We start from the raw sequence: 24,040 nt of genomic DNA, 5'->3' as shown, positions 1-24,040 counted from the left end.
GTACAGGTGCAGTGATCTGTAAACTGCTCTGATAGCTGGTGCTTAAAGTTAGTGAGGGAGATGTGAGTCTCCAGCTTCAGAGATTTTTGCAATTCGTTCCAGTCATGGGCAGCAGAGAACTGGAAGGAAAGACGGCCAAAGGAGGAATTGGCTTTGGGGGTGACCAGTGAGATATACCTGCTGGAGCGCGTGCTACGAGTGAGTGCTGCTATGGTGACTAGTGAGCTGAGATAAGGCGGGGCTTTACCTAGCAGAGACTTGTAGATAACCTGTAGCCAGTGGGTTTGGCGACGAGTATGAAGCGAGGGCCAACCAACGAGAGCGTACAGGTCGCAATGGTAGGTAGTGTATGGTGCTTTCAACAAACTGCATCCAGTTTGTTGAGTAGTGTTGGAGGCTATTTTATAGATGACATCACCAAAGTCGAGGATCGGTAGGATGGTCAGTTTTACGAGGGTATGTTTGGCAGCATGAGTGGAGGATGGTTTGTTGCGATATAGGAAGCCGATTCTAGATTTAATTTTGGATTGGAGATGCTTAATGTGAGTCTGGAAGGAGAGTTTACAGTCTAACCAGACACCCAGGTATTTGTAGTTGTCCACGTATTCAGTGAGAGCCGTCCAGAGTAGTGATGCTGGACAGGCGAGCAGGTGCGGGCAGCGATCGATTGAAAAGCATGCATTTAGTTTTACTTGGGTTTAAGAGCAGTTGGAGGCCACGGAAGGAGAGTTGTATGGCATTGAAGCTCGTGTGGAGGTTGGTTAACACAGTGTCCAAGGAGGGGACAGAAGTATACAGAATGGTGTCGTCTGCGTATAGGTGGATCAGAGAATCACCAGCAGCAAGAGCAACATCATTGATGTATACAGAAAAGAGAGTCGGCCCGAGAATTGAACCCTGTGGCACACCCATAGAGACTGTCAGAGTTCCAGACAACAGGCCCTCCGATTTGACACACTGAACTCTATCAGAGAAGTAGTTGGTAAACCAGGCGAGGCAATCATTTGAGAAACCAAGGCTGTTGAGTCTGCCAATAAGAATGTTGTGATTGTCAGAGTCGAAAGCCTTGGCCAGGTCGATGAATACGGCTGCATAGTAATGTCTCTTATCGATGGCGGTTATGATGTCATTTAGAACCTTGAGCGTGGCTGAGGTGCACCCATGACCAGTTCTGAAACCAGATTGCATAGCGGACAAGGTATGGTGTGATTCGAAATGGTCAGTAATCTGTTTGTTAACTTGGCTTTCGAAGACCTTAGAAAGACAGCGTAGGATAGATATAGGTCTGTAGCATTTTGGGTCTAGAGTGTCACCCCCTTTGGTAAGGGGGATGACCGCGGCAGCTTTCCAATTTTTGGGAATCTCAGACGATACGAAAGAGAGGTTGAACAGGCTCGTAATAGGGGTTGCATCAATTTCGGCAGATAATTTTAGAAAGAGAGGGTCCAGATTGTCTAGTCTGGCTGATTTGTAGGGGTCCAGATTTTGCAGCTCTTTCAGAAAGTCGGCTATCTAGATTTGGGTAAAGGAGAAATGGTGGGAACTTTGGCGGGTTGCTGTGGAGGGTGCCGGGCAGTTGACCGGGGTAGGGGTAGCCATGTGGAAAGCATGGCCAGCCGTAGAGAAATGCTTATTTGAAATTCTCAATTATAGTGGATTTATCGGTGGTGACAATGTTTCCTAGCCTCAGAGCAGTGGGCAGCTGGGAAGAGGTGTTCTTATTCTCCATGGACTTTACAGTGTCGCAGCACTTTTTTGAGTTAGTACTACAGGATGCAAATTTCTGTTTGAAAAAGCTTGCCTTAGCTTTTCTAACTGCCTGTGTATATTTGTTCCTAACTTCCCTGAAAAGTTGCATATCACGGGGGCTATTCGATGCTAATGCAGAACGCCGCAGGATGTTTTTGTGCTGGTCAAGGGCAGACAGGTCTGGCGTGAACCAAGTGCTATATCTATTCCTAGTTCAATTTTTTTTGAGAGGGGCATGCTTATTTAAGATGGTGAGGAAGGCACTTTTAAAGAATAGCCAGGCATCATCTACTGACGGGATGAGGTCAATGTCATTCCAGGATACCCCGGCCAGGACGAGTAGAAAGGCCTGCTCGAAGAAGTGTTTCAGGGAGCGTTTGACAGTGATGAGGTGAGGTCGTTTGGTCGCAGACCCATTACGGAGGCAAGGCAATGAGGCAGTGATCGCTGAGATCTTGATTGAAAACAGCAAAGGTGTATTTGGAGGGTGAATTAGTTAGGATGACATCTATGAGGGTGCCCATGTTTACTGATTTGGGGTTGTACCTGGTAGGTTCATTGATAATTTGTGTGAGATTGAGGGCATCAAGCTTAGTTTGTAGGATGGCCGGGGTGTTAAGCATGTCCCAGTTTAGGTCACCTAGTAGCACGATGGATTGTGTATGTGTGCCATTCAGAGGGTGAATGGGCAAGACAAAAGATTTGAGTGCCTTTGAACGGGGTATGGAGGTAGGTGCCAGGCGCACCGATTTGAGTGTGTCAAGAACTGTAATGCTGCTGTGTTTTTCATGCTCAACAGTTTCCCGTGTGTATCAAGAATGGTCCACCACCCAATGGACATTCAGCCAACTTGACACAACTGTGGGAAGCATTGGAGTCAACATGGGCCAGCATCCCTGTGGAATGGTTTCGACACCTTGTAGAATCCATGCCCTGATGAATTAAGGCTGTTCTGAGGGGAAAAGAGAGTGCAACTCAATATTAGGAAGATGTTTCTAATAGTTTGTACACTCAGTGTACTGTGTGTTGTGATGTATGTGACCCACTGTCTCTTTTCAGTCTTATGTTCCTAGATGTTTTACGTTGTATAAAAGTACAGAATCAGAGCTTCGAAATAGCACTTCTGCAAGCACTGTAGTTGGAGAGAAAAAAAATGGGGAAGTAATGTGGCTTTATAAGTTGATAAATATATAATTCAATTTAAGAGAAAAAGGCATTCAAACATTTGCTGTGATTTTCACAATTGCTCTACATGTATCCTTGAGAAATATAGTTAGAAAAGGAATGCTTTCACCAAATTGCCACAATGGATTCTCTGAACATTATCTCACAAAGTTACCTCATTAGGCAAACCATGAAAAATATGAAATTGCCTATTGTTGTATAATAAAGATAACCTTTCACAGTTACAGTACTGTTGTTGGTGTAAAACGATGATTAATGGGCTTAAACAGTCTAATGCCTATCACTTAAAGAATTCACATCTGAACACATCTGACCATGTGATTTTTTTTTCTAAATCACAAAGTAAAAATAATATTTAGGCCTATATCATAAGTTCTTTTGAGTAACTTTGGTTCCGGTCATGTTATGATATACAGTGCCTTGAAAAAGTATTCATCCCCCTTGGCGTTTGTCCTATTTTGTTGCATTACAACCTGTAATTTAAATAGATTTTTATTTGGATTGCATGTAATGGACATACACAAAATAGTCAAAGGGAAATTAAAAATATAACTTGTTTCAAAAAATTAAAAACGGAAAAGTGGTGCATGTATTCACTATGCCTATGCTCTATGCCTATGCTCTGAATCCCAAAATAAGATCTGGTGCAACCAATTACCTTCAGAAGTCACAAAATGAGTTAAATGAAGTCCACCTGTGTGCAATCTATGTGTCACATGATCTGTCACATTATCTCAGTATATATACGCCTGTTCTGAAAGGCCCCAGAGTCTGCAACACCACTGAGCAAACGGCACCACCAAGCAAGTGGCCCCATGAAGACGAAGGACAGGGACAGGTCAGGGACAGAGTTGTGCTGAAGTACAGATCAGGGTTGAGTTATAAAAAAATATCTGAAACTTTTGAACATCCTCACGAAGCACCATTAAATCCATTATAAAAAACTGAAAGAATATGGCACCAGAACATACCTTCCAAGAGAGGGCTGCCCACCAACACTCACGGACCAGGCAAGGAGGGCATTAATCAGAGAGGCAACAAAGAGACCAAAGATAACCCTGAAGGAGCTGCAAAGCTCCGCAACGGAGATGGGAGTATCTGTCCATAGGACCACTTTAAGTCGTACTCCACAGAGCTGGGCTTTACGGAAGAGTGGCCAGAAAAAAGCCGTTGATTATAGAAAAAAATAAGCAAACATGTTTGGGGTTTGCCAAAATGCATGTGGGAGAATCCCCAAACATATGGAAGAAGGTACTCTGGTCAGATGAGACTAAAATCAAGCTTTTTGGCCATCATGGAAAATGCTATGTCTGCCGCAATTCCAACACCTCTCATCACCCTGAGAACTACATCCCCACAGTGAAGCATGGTGGTGGTAAAATCATGCTGTGGGGATGGGAAACAGGTCAGAATTGAAGGAATGATGGATGCTGCTAAATACAGAGAAATTCTTGAGGGAAACCTGTTTCAGTCTTCCTGAGATTTGAGACTGGGACGGAGGTTTACCTTCCAGCAGGACAATGACCCTAAGCATACTGCTAAAGCAACACTCGAGTGGTTTAAGGGGAAACATTTAAATGTCTTGGAATGGCCAGACCTCAATCCAATTGAGAATCTGTGGTATGACTTAAAGATTACTGTACACCACGGAACCCATCCAACTTGAAGGAGCTGGAGACGTTTTGCCTTGAATGGGAAAAATTCTCAGTGGCTAGATGTGCCAAGCTTATAGAGACATACCCCAAGAGACTTGCAGCTGTAATTGCTGCAAAAGGTGACTCTACAAAGTATTGACTTTGAGGGGGGGGTGAATAGTAATGCATGCTCAAGTTATTATTATTCTTTTACATTTCTTGTATGTTTCACAATTAAAAAATGTTTACATCTTCAAAGTGGTAGGCATGTTTGGTAAATCAAATGATAGTAAGGCAACAAAATAGGAAAAATGCCAAAGGAGGTGAATACTTTCGCAAGCCACTGTAAACAAAGGGATCTAGCCTGAGAGCATATTTATGTCCAGCCCTTTAGAGCAGGACATGCAATGTCCATGGCCTTTTCATTGCAAAAGTCCTGATCTTCTCAAAAATATTTTTTTCTGGGTTGTGTCCAGTCTGCGGGATGGTTTCACATCACAGCACCTGAACCCTGGTTCCATCTGAGTGAAAGCTCATTGACCACAACAACAGGCTCCAGACAATAAAAGCTGTAGAGGAGGAAAGCAGACAAAAATAGACAAGACATTAAAACCTTGCAGACCAGCAATAACATTCATTGATCCCCAAGTCCAAGAAATAAGCTCAAAGTACAAAAACAAAATATCTGAAATGTTGCTTTTTCACCCTTGATCACAGGGTTGCCATGTCTATTATTGTTCAACTAATAAGGCTACTTTGAAAATAATGTTGCGGGTGAAAATGTTCTAAATTCTATTTCACCTTGTCTTGGTGCTGTTTATTTCTAGACAGTGAACAGCGTGTTTGAGTGAGTGAGTGAGTGAGTGAGTGAGTGAGTGAGTGAGTGAGTGAGTGAGTGAGTGAGTGAGTGAGTGAGTGAGTGGGTGGGTGGGCCGGCCAGATGGGTGCTGTGTGTGTTGAGAGCACTGGATAAGAGAGCAGCTGTGTCATGGAGACAGCAGCATTGCACGTACATCTGACAACTTTTTACCAGTTGTAGGTAGGCTATTTAGATTGTCATTATGGAGACACCTATTTCCAACTATGTTTCCTTCAAATATATTAACATGCTAGAACTGATATAATGGCGACAAAGCACTGGAAAACAACTTTAGGCACACTAGAACGCTTTAGATAAATTCGCTCAGAGGTGGTTTCAATTGAAATTTGATTTATCACATGCTCACTTACAAGCCCTAAATCAACAATGCAGTTTTAAAACCTGTATCAAGCAAAGGGTTTCACACATGCTCAGTTCTTGGGTCTCGAGCGCTGCAAGAGTGGAAATTTGAAATGGAAGTTATGGAACTCCCTTAGGTGCTTCTGTTAGATCTGGGGAAGGGTACCAAAACATTTCTGCAGCATTGAAGGTCCCCAAGAACACAGTGGCCTCCATCATTCTTAAATGGAAGAAGTTTGGAACCACTAAGACTCTTCCTAGAGCTGAACGGTGAGGTGACCAAGAGCCCGATGGTCACTCTGACAGTGCTCCAGAATTATTCTGTGTAGATGGGAGAAACTTCCAGAAGGACAACCATCTCTGCAGCACTCCACCAATTAAACCTTTATGGTAGAGTGGCAAGACAGAATCCACTTCTCAGTAACATGCACATGACAGCCCGCTATGATTTGCCAAAAGGCACGTAAACACTCTGACCATGAGAAACAAGATTCTCTGGTCTGATGAAACCAAGATTGACCTCTTTGGCCTGAATGGCAAGTGTCACATCTGGAGGAAACCTGGCACAATTCCTACGGTGAAGTATGGTGGTGGCAGCATCATGCTGTGGTGATGTTTTTCAGCGGCAGGGACTGCAAGACTAGTCAGGATTGAAACAAAGATGAACGGAGCAAAGTACAGAGAGATCCTTGATGAAAACCTGCTCCAGAGCACTCAGGACCTCAGACTGGGTTAAAGGTTCACCTTCCAACAGGACAACGTCCCTAAGCACACAACCAAGACAATGCAGGAGTGGCTTCAGGACAAGTCCCTGAATGTTCTTGAGTGGCCCAGCCAGAGCCTGCACTTGAACCCAATCTAACATCTCTGGAGAGACCTGAAGATAGCTGTGCAGCAACGCTCCTCATCTAACCTGACAGTGCTTGAGAGGATCTGCAGAGATGAATGGGAGAAACTCCTCAAATACAGGTGTGCCAAGCTTGTCGCGTCATACCCAAGAAGACCTGAGGCTGTAATCGCTGCCAAAGGTGCTTCAACAAAGTACAGAGTAAACGGTAACATACAATAAACCCGTTTTTGCTTTGTCATTAAGAGTTATGGTGTGTAGATTGATGAGGAAAACATACAATTGAATCCATGCTTGAATAAGGCTGTAACATAACAAAATGTGGAAAACTGTTCTCTTGCTGAGAGCCCCAATAAAATGGGGCTAGGTTTTCTGGCATTGTGGGCTGGTTTTGACAGGTCATTGGTCTAGAAATTTTTGCTTAACCTGGCAACCCTGCTCAATCATCTTGTACTGGTTGCGGAGAGAAGGTTTATGCTGAAAGACAAATTCCAGTGTAAAAAAAAATTAAGGGGGAGGGGTTTCAATGTAAATAGTCCGGTGGCCATTTGATTAATTGTTCAGCAGTCTTATGGCTTTGGGGTAGAAGCTGTTTTAAGGAGCCTTTTGGTCCTAGACTTGGCGCTCTGTCACGGCTTGCCGTGCGGTAGCAGAGAGAACAGTCTATGACTTGGGTGACGAGAGTCTTTGACCATTTTTTTGACTTTCCTCTAACACCGCCGAGTTTATAGGTTCTGGATGGCAGGATGCACTTTTATCTTCTGCACATTTATCACTCCAGTGTTTAATTGCTAAATTGTAATTATTTCACCACTATGGCCTATTTATTGCCTTACCTCCCTTATCTTACCTCATTTGCACCCACACTATGTTTGTTTATTCCATGTGTAACTCTGTGTTGTCGTTTGTGTCGCACTGCTTTGCTTTATCTTGGCCAGGTCTCAGTTGTAAATGAGAACCTGTTCTCAACTGTCCTACCTGGTTAAATAAAAGTCAAATAAAGAAAAGAAAAAAGCTTGGCCCCAGTGAGGTACTGGGCCATACGCACTACCCTCTGTAGCGGTAATGCAGATGCAAAATAACTACGTAGATTTAGCTTCATAATTACCAGCTGGCTAGATGTACGGTACTGGTCAAAACTTTATTTTTAAAATGTTTTACATTATAAAACTATGAAATAACACATATGGAATCATAACACATATGCAATCATTTTTCAAAGTAGCCACCCTTTGCCTTGATGACAGCTTTTCACACTCTTGACATTCTCTCAACCAGCTTAATGAAGAATGCTTTTCCAACAGTCTTGAAGAAGTTTCCCTACATGCTGAGCACTTGTTGGTGGCTTTAGCTTCACACTGCGGTCCAACTCATCCAAAACCATCTCAGGTGGGTTGAGGTCAGGTGATTGTGGAGGCCAGTTCATCTGATAGAGCACTCCATCACTTTCCTTGAAAAACAAATGATAGTCCCACTAAGCGCAAACCAGATGGGATGGTGTATCGCTGCAGAATGCTGTGTGCCTTGAATTCGGAATAAATCACAGACAGTGTCACCAGCATAGACCGTGTCACCATCACACCTCCTCCTCCCTGCTTTGCGGTGGGAACCACACATGTGGAGATCCTCCGTTCACCTACTCTGCATTTCAGAAAGACGCAGCAGTTGGAACCAGAAATCTCAAATTTGGACTTATCAGACCAAAGGACAGATTTCCACCGGTCTAATGTCCACTGCTTGTGTTTCTTGGCCCAAGCATGTCTATTCTTCCCATTGATTTCCTTTAGTAATTGTTTATTTGCAGCAATTTGACCATGAAGGCCTGATTCACGCTACCTTCTCTGAACAGTTGATGTTGAGATGTGTTACTTGAACTCTGTGAAGCATTTATTTGGGCTTCAATCTGAGGTGCAGGTAACTAATGCATTTATCCTCTGCAGCAGAGGTAACTCTGGATCTTCCTTTCCATTGGTGGTCCTCATTAGAGGCAGTTTCATCATAGTGCTTGATGGTTTTTGCGACTGCACTTGAAGAAACTTTAAAAGTTCTTGATATTTTCCGGATTGACTAACCTTCATGTCTTAAAGTAATGATGGACTGTCATTTCTCTTTGCCTATTTGAGCTGTTCTTGCCATAATATGGACTCGGTCTTTTACCAAATAGGACTATCTTCTGTATACCACCCCTACCTCGTCACAACACAACTGATTGGCTCAAACGCAAACAAATTAACTTTTAACAAAGCACACCTGTTAATTGAAATGCATTCCAGGTGACTACCTCATGAAGCGGGTTGAGAGAATGCCAAGTTGTCATCAATACAACGGGTGGCTACTTGAAGTATCTCAAATATAAAATATATTTAGATTTGTTTAACACTTTTTTGGTTACTACATGATTCCATATGTGTTATTTCATAGTTTTGATGTCTTCACTATTATTCCATAATGTAAACAATAATACAAATGTAAGAATAACCCTGTAGTGAGTTGTGTCCAAACTTTTGACTGGTTCTGTAAATGGTATTATTAATCTAATCTTGAAATCTATAATCCAATAGCTAGCTAGCTATTTAGCTATTATTTCATAGTGTCTAGCTAGCTAGCCAATTTAGCATGTGTCCCTATAACGTAACATGGGGTTTGTTTAGCTTTCTAATTGATTAGCAGTAGCTCCGCAGTGGCTATTTTTGGTAGCTAGCTAGTTATGCATGACAAATTGACAAACTGGGCGCGCCGTCTGCTGTTTCCTGAAGTCCACAATCAGCTCCTTTATTTTATTGACTTTGAGTGAGAGGTTATTTTCCTGGCAACACACTCCCAGGGCCCTCACCTTCTCCCTGTAGGCTGTATTGTCATTGTTGGTAATCAGGCCTACTACTGTTATGTTTTCTGCAAACGTAATGATTGAGTTGAAGGCGTGCAGGAGGGGGCTGAGTACTCACCCTTGTGGGGCCCCAGTGTTGAGGATCAGCAAAGTGGAAGTGTTGTTTCCTACCTTCATCACCTAGGGGCGGCCCGTCAGGTAGTCCAGGATCCAGTTGCACAGGGTGGGGTTCAGACCCAGGCCCCCGAGCTTAGTGATGAGCTTGGAGGGTACTATGGTGTTGGTTCTGGTTCTGGATTCTGTTCCTCAAATAATTGAGTTATTTTCCGGTTTTCAGTTGTTTTCCCTGAACCGGTTCCAAACTTTGTGTGCGACAAGGACTATATCGTGTTAGTCACATCATTTCATTGGTCAATCATAAATGCTGATGTCACAGTGGCTATCTAACCAGGAAAGAACATCTAATCGCGATCTCTTAGCAGGGCAAGGAAACCACCCATTGCATTCCTCTCACCATGGACGATGACCCTGTGGTAAACAAAAGATGCTATGTCAGACAAAACACAACAAACAGCAGAAAGTTGGATTATTTACAAGCCTGATGGTTTCTACTGACTGTGGACATTTTGGACCCCAGAGACACATTTCTGATCATAGCCCAAAGGTGGTTTATTAAATTCTTCAAATTGTTCATGACTCTGTCAATGAACTTGTTCTTAACAAATCAAAATCATTGTTTAGTGTTTCTGTATCAATATGAACTTAAAAAAAAAAAAAGTACTTTGGGGTTATTTGGACTCCAGCCAAAAACACATTCTGCTAATAGTAATTTGATAGAAAGTTAGTTTATTTTAATTTCGGTTTCCCTGCAGACATAACAATACGTTGTCCACCAGAGGGATGAGGGGGACCTTTATCAGTGCTTTTGACGAGATAGATCCCCATGTACTCGTCCAATATTGTACTTTTTTATATATTTTATGTATATACTCACTACTGTTCAAACGTTTGGGGTCACTTAGAAATGTCCTTGTTTTCCAGGAAAACATACATTAAATTAGTTTTAAAATGAATAGGAAATATAGTCAAGACGTTGACAATTTTTTATTTAAATAATAATTGTGTCCTTCAAACTTGGCTTTTGTCAAATAATCCTCTATTTGCAGCAATTGTGTCACGTTCTGACCTTTATTTCCTTTGTTTTGTCGTTATTTAGTATGGTCAGGGCGTGAGTTGGGGTGGGCAGTCTATGTTTGTTTTTCTATAATTTTGGGATTTCTATGTTTCTGCCTAGTATGGTTCTCAATCAGAGGCAGGTGTCATTAGTTGTCTCTGATTGAGAATCATACATAGGTAGCCTGGGTTTCACTGTTTGTTTGTGGGTGATTGTCTATGTTAGTTGCTTGTGTCAACACAGTTCTCATTATAGCTTCACATTCGTTTATTGTTTTGTATAGTTTACATTCAGTGTTCAGTGCTTTCTTTCATTAAAAAATCATCATGAACACATACCACGCTGCATTTTTGTCCATTGGAACACAAGAGTGATGGTTGCTGATAATGGGCCTCTGTACACCAATGTAGATATTCAATTTAAAATCAGCTGTTTCCAGCTACAATAGTCATTTACAACCTTGTCTACACTGTATTTCTGATCAATTTGATGTTATTTTAATAGACAAATGAGCTTTACTTTAAAAATAAGTGTATATAAATACAGTTGAAGTCAGAAGTTTACATACACCTCAGCCAAATACATTTAAACTCAGTTTTTCACAATTCCTGACATTTAATCCTATTAAAAATTATCTGTCTTAGGTCAGTCTTAGGATCACCACTTTATTTTAAGAATGTGAAATGTCAGAATAATAGTAGCGAGAATGATTTATTTCAGCTTTTATTTCTTTCATCACATTCCCAGTGGGTCAGAAGTTTACATATACTCAATTAGTATTTGGTAGCATTGCCTTTAAATTGTTTAACTTGGGTCAAACATTTTGGGTAGCAATCCACAAGCTTCCCAGAATAAGTTGCGTGAATTTTGGCCCATTCCTCCTGACAGAGCTGGTGTAACAGAGTCAGGTTTGTAGGCCTCCTTGCTCACGCACTGCCTACTAATTTTCCATAGGATTGAGGTCAGGGCTTAAGCCATTTTGCCACAACTTTGGACGTATGCTTGGGGTCATTGTCCATTTGGAAGACCCATTTGCAACCAAGCTTTAACTTCCTGACTGATGTCTTGACATGTTGCTTCAATATATCCACGTACGTTTCCTTCTCATGATGCCATCTATTTTGTGAAGTGCACCAGTCCCTGCTGCAGCAAAGCACCCCCACATCATGATGCTGCCACTCCCGGGCTTCACGGTTAGGTTAGTGTTCTTTGGCTTGCAAGCCTCCCCCTTTTTCCTCCAAACATAACAATGGTCATTATAGCCAAACAGTTCTATTTTTGTTTCATCTGACCAGAGGACATTTCTCCAAAAAGTACAATCTTTGTCCCCATGTGCAGTTGCAAACCGTAGTCTGGCTTTTTTTTATGGCGGTTTTGGAACAGTGGCTTCTTCCTTGCTGAGTGGCCTTGCAGGTTGTGTCGATATAGTAATATAATAATAATAATAATATATAATATATAATAATAATAATAGTGGACTAATAATAGTGGATATAGGACTCGTTTTACTGTGGTACTTTTGTACCTGTTTCCTCCAGCATCTTCACAAGGTCCTTGCTGTTGTTCTGGGATTGATTTGCACTTTTCGCACCAAAGTACATTCATCTCTAAGAGACAGAACGCGTCTCCTCTCTGAGCGTTATGACGGCTGCATGGTCCCATGGTGTTTATACTTGCTTACTGTTTGTACAGATGAACATGGTACTTTCAGGCATTTGGAAATTGCTCCCAAGGATGAACCAGACTTGTGGAGGTCTACAATATTTTTTCTGAGGTCTTGGCTGATTTCTTTTTATTTTCCCATGATGTCAAGCAAAGAGGCACTGAGTTTGAATGTATGCCTTGAAATACATCCACAGGTACATCTCAACTTGACTCACATGATGTCAATTAGCTTATCAGAAACTTCTAAAGTCATGACATTATGATGACCCTTCCACCCTGTCTGCCGAATTCTTTCTCTTTGCTCTTGTTTTCCTTAATAGGATGTTGGTGGGCGGAACCAGGAAGGTCGTCAGCGAAATGGGACACCTGGGCTCGGGTGTGTCCCAGAATAAATGCACATCTTTTCCATTCATTGAAGAGACTCTCTCCATGCAGACACAGAATTTGGTTGGGGCTGTTTTTGGTTGTTTGCGTTTGCACATTTCAACACCCCTCATTTATCACATTTATGCACGCAACCACTCACTTACATAACTGGTTACTGACTACACACACCATTGTTAATTATACACTGCTCAAAAAAATAAAGGGAACACTAAAATAACACATCCTAGATCTGAATGAAAAATTCTTATTAAATACTTTTTTCTTTACATAGTTGAATTTGCTGACAACAAAATGATACAAATTATCAATGGAAATCAAATGTATCAACCCATGTAGGTCTGGATTTGGAGTCACACTCAAAATTAAAGTGGAAAACCACACTACAGGCTGATCCAACTTTGATGTAATGTCCTTAAAACAAGTCAAAATGAGGCTCAGTAGTGTGTGTGGCCTCCACGTGCCTGTATGACCTCCCTACAACGCCTGGGTATGCTCCTGATGAGGTGGCGGATGGTCTCCTGAGGGATCTCCTCCCAGACCTGGACTAAAGCATCTGCCAACTCCTGGACAATCTGTGGTGCAACGTGGCGTTGGTGGATGGAGCGAGACATGATGTCCCAGATGTGCTCAATTGGATTCAGGTCTGGGGAACGGGCGGGCCAGTCCATAGCATCAATGCCTTCCTCTTGCAGGAACTGCTGACACACTCCAGCCACATGAGGTCTAGCATTGTCTTGCATTAAGAGGAACCCAGGGCCAACCGCACCAGCATATGGTCTCACAAGGGGTCTGAGGATCTCATCTCGGTACCTAATGGCAGTCAGGCTACCTCTGGCGAGCACATGGAGGGCTATGCGGCCCCCCAAAGAAATGCCACCCCACACCATGACTGACCCACCGCCAAACCGGTCATGCTGGAGGATGTTGCAGGCAGCAGAACGTTCTCCACGGCGTCTCCAGACTCTGTCACGTCTGTCACATGTGCTCAGTGTGAATCGGCTTTCATCTGTGAAGAGCACAGGGCGCCAGTGGCGAATTTGCCAATCGTGGTGTTCTCTGGCAAATGCCAAACGTCCTGCACGGTGTTGGGCTGTAAGCACAACCCCCACCTGTGGAAGTTGGGCCCCCATACCACCCTCATGGAGTCTGTTTCTGACCGTTTGAGCATGACACATGCACATTTGTGGCCTGCTGGAGGTCATTTTGCAGGGCTCTGGCAGTGCTCCTCCTTGCACAAAGGCGGAGGTAGCGGTCCTGCTGCTGGGTTGTTGCCCTCCTACGGCCTCCTCCACGTCTCCTGATGTACTGGCCTGTCTCCTGGTAGCGCCTCCATGCTCTGGACACTACGTTGACAGACACGGCAAACCTTCTTGCCACAGCTCGCATTGATGTTCCATCCTGGATGAGCTGCACTACCTGAGCCACTTGTGTGGGTTGTAGACTCCGTCTCATGCTACCACTAGAGTGAAAGCACCGCAAGCATTCAAAAGTGACCAAAGCATCAGCCAGGAAGCATAGGAACTGAGAAGTGGTCTGTGGTCACCACCTGCAGAACCACTCCTTTATTGGGGGTGTCTTGCTAATTGCCTATAATTTCCACCTGTTGTCTAATCCATTTGCACAACAGCATGTGAAATGTATTGTCAATCAGTGTTGCTTCCTAAGTGGACAGTTTGATTTCACAGAAGTGTGATTGACTTGGAGTTACATTGTGTTTAAGTGTTCCCTTTATTTTTTTTGAGCAGTGTATTTAGTTAAATAAATAGATTTTGTTATTCCTCATCTCCACATTGTTTCCTTGTTGTTATGCACTTTGAGCCGGTTCGTGACATAATTTTCCAAATGTTCTTATTTGCAGTCAAAAGCGGTCATAAGTCTGTCCGTCGTGTAACAACTGTAACACAGAAACCACCTCTGAACGTGGTGCTGTATATGTTTTCAACTTGTTATGGTATTTATGTTGCTATTACATTTAATTTGAAGCGACTTTGCTTTTTGAAACATCCTTCCATAGGCTCCATATACCAATCCCATTGATTCACTAGCAGTGATGCTAATGCTGGCTGTGGGGTATGTAAAGTAAGGAGAACTAAGCCATGTTTTTATTAAATTAAATGAAGTGCAGTATGTTTCACATTTTGGTGTACAGCCCCTTTAAATTACAGCTGTTTTTACCACAAATATGAAAACATTAATATTTACTTCAAGATTCTGAACAAACTGATACTACTGTATATACAATCCTGATGGTAAATCAGCTTTAGTACTAATGTGGGCTGCACATTTAAGGGAAAATGCATATTTTTTATTGAACAATATATGCTAAATCATTCTAATTTAACTATAAAATAAGTCTGTTTTGGTTATTTTTCTATTTCAGATAACATTATTTACATTATTGTTGCTTTTCCCAATAGTTTCTTATCAGAGTCATAATGACCCCAGTTGGTAATCCGTGTATGTAAAATATGTTTGTAGTATGAGGGTTAATATATTGAACAAAAATATAAACGCAACATGTAAAGTGTCGGTACCATGTTTCATGAGCTGAAATAAAAGATCTCAAATGTTACATCTGTACAAAAATATTTTTTCTGAGGGTAATTTCTGTCTCTAAAGCTCTTGTTGGGAAAAACTAATTCTGATTGTCTGGGCCTGGCTGCCAGGTGGGTGGACCCATGGCTGCGCCCCTGCCCAGTCATGTGACATTCATAGTCTAGGGCGTAATGAATTTATTTCAATTGACTCATTTCCTTAACTGTAACTCGGCAAAACCTTTTAAATTGGTGCAGTTATGTGTCAGGTGACGTGTTTTTAGTGTTTATTCTTAGGAATATAATGATTTATTCTCTCCCTTTTCATTCAGGGGAACCTGTGTTTAGGCTATGTCCTGTTAAACACGCAATTATACATTTCATGTCAAATAAACCCTGTGGAATTACGCATCTGGCAAAACAAGCTCCGGTCCAAAGTCAACAAACAGGTGCTGCTGTACAGACATGTTTCTGAGGAATATACTGTAGTTAGCGTGTGGTTTCACACTGACACTGCCTGGCATCTCATGTTACAGCCACAAATAACACATTCTCGCTGTTGTGACTGTTTCAAAGTTCCACCTTGGTTAGGGGTTTGACAAGATTAGAAGTGACAAGATTCGAAGAAAATAAGGAAAAAAGGATCAGAATTTTTATTGTGTGAAATATTTGCCAACATTACTTGTCGTAAAATAAGAATAGGAAAAAATTGTTTTACAAATATATATATAGTCATGCCCATTCACCCTCTGAATGGCACACAATCCATGTCTCAAGGCTTAAAATTCCTTTAACTGTCTCCTCTTCATCTACACTGATTTAACAAGTGACATCAAAAAGGGACCATAGCTTTCACCTGAATTCACCTGGTCAAGTACTTTGTTTTGTACACTCAGTGTATATAAAAACATTCACATTTTCATAATAAAACTTTTCTTTTATATTTTATTTGTATATACTGTAATTGTTCCTTCTAAAAACAGTATGGCTCACAATTTTCAACACCCACAAATTGTACCTTTGCTGTCTACGTGGTAAACCTGTAGTTTCGTGACTGTTATTAAACTTCAAAAACTATTTATTTCAATGCTACTTCATGTTCAAAACAAATCCCAGAGATGAAGTCACAAAAATAATTCATTTTGGATAATAACTTCACTCCAGTGCATAATAAATTGTTAGCAAGCTTCAAAGGATAAAAACACAGAATATTAAAAGACAATTCATATTCTGTAGTATTTCAAAAGTGCTACAATGCCCTTTGAACTGTGTGTCATAACTGAAACAGTACTCTATATACATGTATATTTGTTGTGTCAGGGCATTTCTCTATGCAATATTGTATGTACAGTAATGCTTTTCCAAGCGTCCAATGTCAACATTGACATGTTACATCTTTTACCCAGAGTGCATCTTGTTTTCTGTAAATTAGCGGGAGTGTTGGCTTGTTGCATTCTGTTCACGAGGAGCTTGAGATGAGCCTCTTTAACTTCATGAACTCCTCAGTTGTCAGTGGTACTAGAGAGGAAGATGAGGGGTCCACCATCAAAGCCTTCCTAGAGTTTTCCACCATTCCCTGGGATGTGTCTGTACTACAGGCTAGGGATGTGGGGCCTACATCATCCCGTTCCAGAGACTGACTGCTGGGGTGGATCTTCAAGGGGATTGGCTGGGCTCTGTCCCGTAGATCATGGAGTTGCATGGGACTTGGGTGGTAGGGCCCCCTGGTGTTCTCCTGTTTCTCCCAGGGGTACAAGTCCCTGCTGGCCGGGTGACGTAGGGTGCTCCCTAATAGCTGAGCCTTGTAGCTGGAGATCTGGTATGGCGCCATGGGGTGGCGGTGACTGGAAGTAGGGCAGGTGGTGGTGGGGCTAGGCAGGTTCCTGTACCTCTCCAGACTCCTCTCCCTCAGGTACCCAGAGCTCCTATCCTGGTCTCTGTGAGGGCTGTGGAAGACCTGGTCAGCATGGTTCGCCATGGTGAGGGAGATGTCGGTTCTGGTCTGTGTCCTTTCCCTTGGCTCTGGTGGTGTTGGACCCTGCAGGGATGGAGCCCCAGGCCGTGAACCAGCAGGCCCACACAGCAGGCCTCCTTTTATCCAGTCTTGGAGAAGCGCCAGCGGGATTTGGATCTCCATCCTTCCCCCTGTCTCTCTGGGGGGGTTGGGCAGAGCGCAGCTGAGATTGAGAGGCCCCTGACTGTGCTTGGGGCTTTCTCCCCTCTCCCCCCTGGGCCAATCTGGGTATTCTCTCTTCAGGGGTCTAGGGACGTGGACCATGGAGGGGGCGCTGACCTTGCGACTCTGCAGTGGACAGGAAACGGGGGACTCTGTCTTCATGCCTGGGCTGGAGGCTGGAGTCGGGCTGCGGGAGGAACCGCCAGAGGAGGAAGTGAGGTCGATGACATAGCCATCTCTGGTTGCCAAGGGGTAGAGGTAGGATCTCTCGGGGGGTGACTTCCCCTCCGGTGTCTCACAGCCCTCGTCTTTAGCCATCTCCTTGGTGGAGTAAAGCGGCGAGGGCGTATTCAAAAACTTTGGGGATTTGTTGGAGGGAGGAGGGGCAAAGGACGAAGCAGGCTGACCGCCTGACTCTAGGCAAGATTTCTTGCAACTGAGGTTGAGTGGCTCATTCCAGTCTGAGGAGCACTTGTACCGGTTGGCCAGGAGGCGCAAGCGCTCCAGAGGCTGCTTGGCCCTTTCTGTCTGCCCTTGAGGGGAGGGGAGATATGGGGGTTGGGGTCTGAGGTAACTGCTGGGGTGGCTGCTGGGGCTCAGAGGTGGGTGGACATAGGGGGGCAGAGCGGGGTGGCTAGGGTGGTGATAGTTTGGATGGTAGTGTGCAGGCATAGGGATGATCCTCACTCTGGAGTCTGTCAGGAAATGATGGGGGTTCTGAGAGGAGAAAGTACCAATAATGAGTCAGTCAATTCATTTAAATGTGTGTGTGTGTGCGTGCATATGTGTCTTAGTGTGTATGGCTGTGTTTACAGAGGCAGCCCAATTCCTTTTTTTTCCACTAATTGGTCTTTTGATTAATCAAATCAGCTCTGAAAAAAATCTAATGTGATTAGTCAAAAGAACAATTAGTGGGTCAAAAAAATCTGAATTGGGCTTAATCTGTAAACGCAGCCTTTGTGTCTGTCTTCATCTGTGTGCGGGCACTTGTCAGTGTGTGTGCGTACACACGCTTATGGGTGTGTGTATGTTTGCTTGTTAGTGTACCTGTTGCTGGGAAGTCTGGAGAGCGCCATATGCCATGCTACGTTTGGCTGTCCTGGGGCACTCTTCCTCCTCACTGAGACTACTGTAATGTAAACGCTTCTGCTGGTGCCGTGGCAGGACCTCCATGTAGTCTTCTCCTCTTACATGACACTCATATGCCAGAAGCAGCCTACGACAACACAAAGGCAATTGTTTCAAACTGCACCAATGAAAACAGGCCACGCACACACATCACTGACTTGCACACGTATACTGTATTGAGGGTCTCTACCTGGTAGTATTCAAAAATATCTGTGTCAAAGACATACGAGCACACAGCCACGTGCACAACCACACACGTCTACGCACACATACATATAAGATGTTTGATACGTTTCCTTTGACATACTTCTCATAGTGTCTACGGGTGCAGGTGGCTGCACTGGTGCTTCTGGGGTTTCCTCCCAGGGTGTTGTACACTTGCTTCCACTGCTGCTGGGTCGTGACCTGGTAGAAATTCAGCTTCATTTTAACATGGTGTCGTTGTGTACATTGTAACAAAAACACACATGGAATGTGGCCCCATTACAATAGTTCTGAAACTGGTGAGAGGGTTGATGAGGAATGTTTCCTTTCAAGTACAACATTCCAGGATGTTCGGTGAACTCTGGGGGTTTGACTTGCAACATGAATTGCTCAGACCTATTTTAAATCGAAAAGCTGAAACCTAATACGCGTTGGAAATTATTGACATTATTTTACCTGGAGGTAGCCGCCCATGCTTTTCACAGTCTTGTACATCATGAACAGATCGACTAGAAACACAGAACAAATATACAGAATGTCAGCTATACATTGTCTGAGAGATGTCAACAATTGCTGTGTGTGAGTGCATGCACTGTGTGTGTGTGTGTGTGTGTGTGAGTGTGTGTGTGTGTGTGAGTGCATGCAGTGTGTGTGTGCGCCTATGTTTCTCTGCGTGCAGTACACTCACTTTGTTTGAAGCCCAGGTGTGGTATTCTCTCTATGGGTGTATCTCTCTTCTTCATGTACTGATAGAGGTCTTTGAGGAAGGTCTCCTCTCCCATCTCTTTCTCCTGTTCTGAGGGTCTCTCCTCTTGCGCCTGGGCCATGATGTCTGCCTGTGAACACACACACACACACACGACGCAACCACACCATTACCACAACGTTTACACAATATCCCGACGAAGACAACAGCATCATGTTGTTCATGCATCATTGACGTTCATAGTTAACATTTGTCATAATAGCCAAACAGTATTTTACAATCATTTATCACCACATACACAGGTGCGTCCCCTAAAGCACGTTTTCTGCAGTTCCACACATTTTGCCACGGGGTTTACAAGTTTAGATAACTGGCTCGACTAACTTATCAATCTAAAAATTGTTAGCTGACATGGCTATTCAAGTGATAGTTAGTGCCTAACAAAACAAGAGACGAACTGCTGACGGACAACCAAATTCTAATATTCTGACTCGCAACAGTAAGTTGAATCCATGACTGAGTTCCTTTGGGTCGGGGAGCGACCGCTCATGTCGCTTATGCCCGGATACAGCTGTGCACAACATATCTACAATGCACATAAAACATATTCGACCGTGGCTTGGCTGCAAATCAAACAATGAGTTTGACTGATGAACGGACAAATAAAACGACATGTTTGACTACTGTATGCATTTCAACAGGTCTTTAACGGGCCCACAGTCTCTTGATTGACTGCCAATCGGTGTTCCCAAATATAACTCATTGATGATGAGGACTAAGGTTGTTTGACTGATCAAGGTTAAATCCGTTGTTTGACTGATCACTCAACCATGTTTGTCCCTGGCACAGTGGTACCAGTGTCAACAGCCAGGCTGTCACAATCAGCAAACACTGCCACTGAGCTGACCGTGCTCACGGCATAGATCAGAGGCTTGATCAACGCAGTCACTGTTTCCTATACTTTTACTTAACTGTTGTGTATTGTTTTCTATTGGAGAAAACAGACCAATCATAGACTTTTAGAAATAGGAGAAGAGTCAGAGACGGAATATGGCCCAGTCTCACACTTGGTCTTGTTATTGCTCAACATGTCATTAAGATCCACTATATTATAGAATATATATTTTAAATATGTGTCTCATGTTTCTGTCATGTTTTTTAATATGCTGTTTCAGGCGTTGATGAATCTACTATAAATCTCTGAGAGATCTGTCTTGTATATTTCTATATGGTCCTTCATTTGGCGACTTCCTCTGTGAATTAAAAGTACAAATATTGTGCTTGTCTTATTATTTCATTACAGTTTGTTATTGTCTATGCGTAGTCAGTTTAATAACTCAACCTACATGTACATATTACCTCAATTACCTCGACTAACCGGTGCCCGCGCACATTGACTCTGTACCGGCAAACAGCAATTTGTTTCTGAGACACCAGACAGTTTGAGAGCAATCTAGAGCGACACCATCACTCCATGTGTGTTGGCATACCAATGGCTGGTTGCGCTATGGATTGCGAATCCAATTAAATAATATACATTTATTACATAATGACATATTACAGAACTAAAATAGGGAAAATAGTTTCTTCCACTTTGGACATTTTTTCCAAATTAAATTCCATATCCCCTTTTTGTATTAAATGATTGTATGACATTTAATGGAAATATGACCCTAAATCACACAAGAATATGGAGCTACCGTTAGTACCAAGAGTATTATCAGTAGCTCCAACATTTGACCACATCAGTGTCTCCTCTCAGCTATGAAGACTTAGGAATTGGGAAGAAACCAAGATGATATCAGAACCAGCAACCAAGCTGTATTAGAGTAACACTCAAGAATTTAACAGTGGTGCTCACCTGTGATTTCAGAGACAGAATAGAGGTGGCTAGGTCTCAGTCTCAGGCCTCCACACCAGGCTGCAGCGCATCCAACAGGCTCTATAAGATCAGTGTTTTATATCTGCAGATTGGTAGCTTCAATGCAGTCTCCACTCCTGTTTTCCACAGTATTGTCACCTCTCCCTGTCACACACACATACTAACACACACCTGTCCTGTGCCTTCTGAATGACACCAAGGTCCAACGCTCTTGGGGAGGTGAATTCCCAGACTTCTTCCTGCTATGTGTTGGAAGTCAGACCAGTCCAACCTGTTCATGGTAAAATGTCAAAGGGTTCGCATCAGAATAGTCCACAGAATTAGGTAGGACATTTAACAACAAAAAAAATTGCTGAGAGAAAGATCTTTTGTTCACCATTGGTGGTGATGACAGCAATTCAGTCATGCATAATTATTAATTATTATTTGTTTATTTGTTAATGCCTTTTTCCTGTGTTGATGATGCTTACGTTAGTAGATGGTGAGATGTAAACAGATTTTAGGCAAGTATGTGGCCCTTTGCCCAGTAGAAACCAGAACTAGCATCAAATGAACGTTTATTTGTCACGTGCTCTGAATACAACCTTACAGTGAAATGCTTACTTACAGGCCCTAACCAACAGTGCAATTTTTAAGTAAGAAAATAGGCATTAGGTGAACAATAGATAAATAAGGAAATAAAATACAGTAAAAAGACAGTGAATAATTGTTTTTACATATTTTTTATTTAACCAGGTAGACCAGTTGAGAACAAGTTCTCATTTACAACTGCGACCTGGCCAAGATAAAGCAAAGCAGTGCGACAAAAACAACAGAGTTGCACATAAACAAACGTACAGTCAATAAATCTATGTACAGTGTGTGCAAATGTAGAAGAGTAGGGAGGTAAAGGCAATAAATAGGCAATGGAGGTGAAATAAAAATGTAGCATTAACACTGGAGTGATAATGTGCAGATGATGATGTGCAAGTAGAGATACTGGGGTGCAAAAGGGCAAGATGATAAGTAACAATATGGGGATGAAGTAGTTGGGTGTTCTACTTAGATGGGCTGTGTACAGGTGCAGTGATCGGTAAGCCGCTCTGACAGCTGATGTGTTCTAGTTAGAGAGGGAGATAAGTCTCCAGCTTCAGTGATTTTTGTCATTTATTCCAGTCATTGGCAGCAGAGAACTGGAAGAAAAGGTGGCCAAAGGAAGTGTTGGCTTTGGGGGTGACCAGTGAAATATACCTGCTGGAGCGCGTGTTACGGGTGGGTGTTGCTATGGTGACCAGTGAGCTGAGATAAGGCGGGGCTTTACCTAGCATGGACTTACAGATGACCTGGCGTCAGTGGGTTTGGCGACGAATATGTAGTGAGGGCCAGCCAACGAGAGCATACAGGCGGGAGGGTTCGGGCAGCGATTGGTTGAAGAGCATTACTTGCATTTAAAGGCAGTTGGAGGCCTCAAAGAGTTTATGGCATTGAAGCTCGTTTGGAGGTTTGTTAGCACAGGGTCCAAAGAAGGTGTATACAGGTGTATACAGAATGGTGTCGTCTGCGTAGAGGTGGAGCAGAGAATCACCAGCAGCAAGAGCAACATCATTGAAATATACAGAGAAAAAGAATCAGCCCGAGAATTGAACCCTGTGGCACCCCCATAGAGACTGCCAGAGGTCTGGACAACAGGCCCTCTCCGATTTGACACACTGAACTCTGAGAAGTAGTTGGTGAACCAGGCGAGGCAGTAATTTGAGAAGCCGAGGCTATTGAGTCTGCTGATAAGAATGCGATGACTGATAAAATGAAAAGCCTTGGCCAGGTTGAAGACGGCTGCACAGTACTGTCTTTTATTGATGGTTGTTATGATATCGTTTAGGACCTTGAGCGTTGCTGAGGTGCACCCATGACCAGCTTTGAAACCAGATTGCATAGTAGAGAAGGTACAGTGGGATTCGAAATGGCTGTTAATCTCTTTGTTAAAACTTCTTAAGCCAGCGGGACAACTTCCGGTGAAACTGGAGGGCGCGCAATTCAAATAAATAATCATACAAATTATGGATATTAAACATTTAGGTACATACAAGTGTCTTATATTGATTGAAACCTTACATCATTGTTAATCCAACTGCACGGTCCGATTTACAGTAGCTATTACAGCAAAAGCATGTCATGCGATGGTTTGAGGACGGCGTAAAATATTTCTCCACCGGCACAGGTTTCAATTCACAAATAACGATTAAATATTCACTTCCTCTGATTTGTCATCCAAAGGGTCCCAGCTTTTACATGTAGTGTCATTTTGTTAGATAAAATCCTTCTTTACATCCCAAAAAGTATTTTTAGTTGGCGCCCTCGATTTGAGTAATCCACTCGTTCAACATGCAAAGAAAGGAGTCAGAAAATCTACCCCTAAACTTTGTTTCAACAAGTCAAAATACGTTTCTACTTACTCCTCAGATTCCCTAAAATGTAATCAAACTATAATATTTCTTACGGAAAGTAGTATGTTCAATAGGAAACCGAATTTAGCAGGTGCATCTTGTCTTCTTGGTCTGCACGAACACGGATTTCCAAGACTGTGTCCCTGGACAAAATTTTTCATTCGTTATTCAAGTTACAAGCCAGAAACCTTGAACATAGACTGCTGACACCCAGTGGAAGCCATAGGAATTGCATCATGGGAGGTGGAATTGAGTATGCCCTTATACTGGCCCTTGGAAGAGCATGGTCTCTCAACAAAA

The 24,040-nt window shown here is 42.8% G+C and overlaps 2 protein-coding genes across 2 annotated transcripts in view; one reads left to right on the top strand and one right to left on the bottom strand.

Moving 5' to 3' along the window:
* The window catches only part of LOC118385501 (rhotekin-like), a 59,903-nt gene extending 46,018 nt beyond the window's left edge, over nucleotides 1-13,885 (top strand). Inside the window, exon 13 of the mRNA XM_035772688.2 lies at nucleotides 12,621-13,885. The gene's annotated coding sequence lies outside the window, so the exon portion shown is untranslated. The remainder of the gene's footprint in view (nucleotides 1-12,620) is intronic.
* A 1,966-nt stretch (nucleotides 13,886-15,851) lies between these two features.
* Nucleotides 15,852-21,533, bottom strand: LOC118385499 (uncharacterized). Its single transcript, XM_035772686.2, has 6 exons — nucleotides 21,297-21,533; nucleotides 19,418-19,565; nucleotides 19,186-19,238; nucleotides 18,833-18,930; nucleotides 18,445-18,613; nucleotides 15,852-18,114 (listed from the first exon to the last, which is right to left on the bottom strand). Exons 2-6 carry the CDS (start codon nucleotides 19,554-19,556, stop codon nucleotides 16,681-16,683), a joined length of 1,893 nt encoding a protein of 630 aa, XP_035628579.1. The 5' UTR covers nucleotides 19,557-19,565; nucleotides 21,297-21,533; the 3' UTR covers nucleotides 15,852-16,680.
* Nucleotides 21,534-24,040: the final 2,507 nt, after the last annotated feature.

This window comes from Oncorhynchus keta, chromosome 6 (assembly GCF_023373465.1).
Source record: "Oncorhynchus keta strain PuntledgeMale-10-30-2019 chromosome 6, Oket_V2, whole genome shotgun sequence".
Lineage (NCBI taxonomy): Eukaryota > Metazoa > Chordata > Actinopteri > Salmoniformes > Salmonidae > Oncorhynchus > Oncorhynchus keta.
Note: the sequence above shows the minus strand (reverse complement) of the source record. Positions and strands in the feature narration are given on the sequence as shown.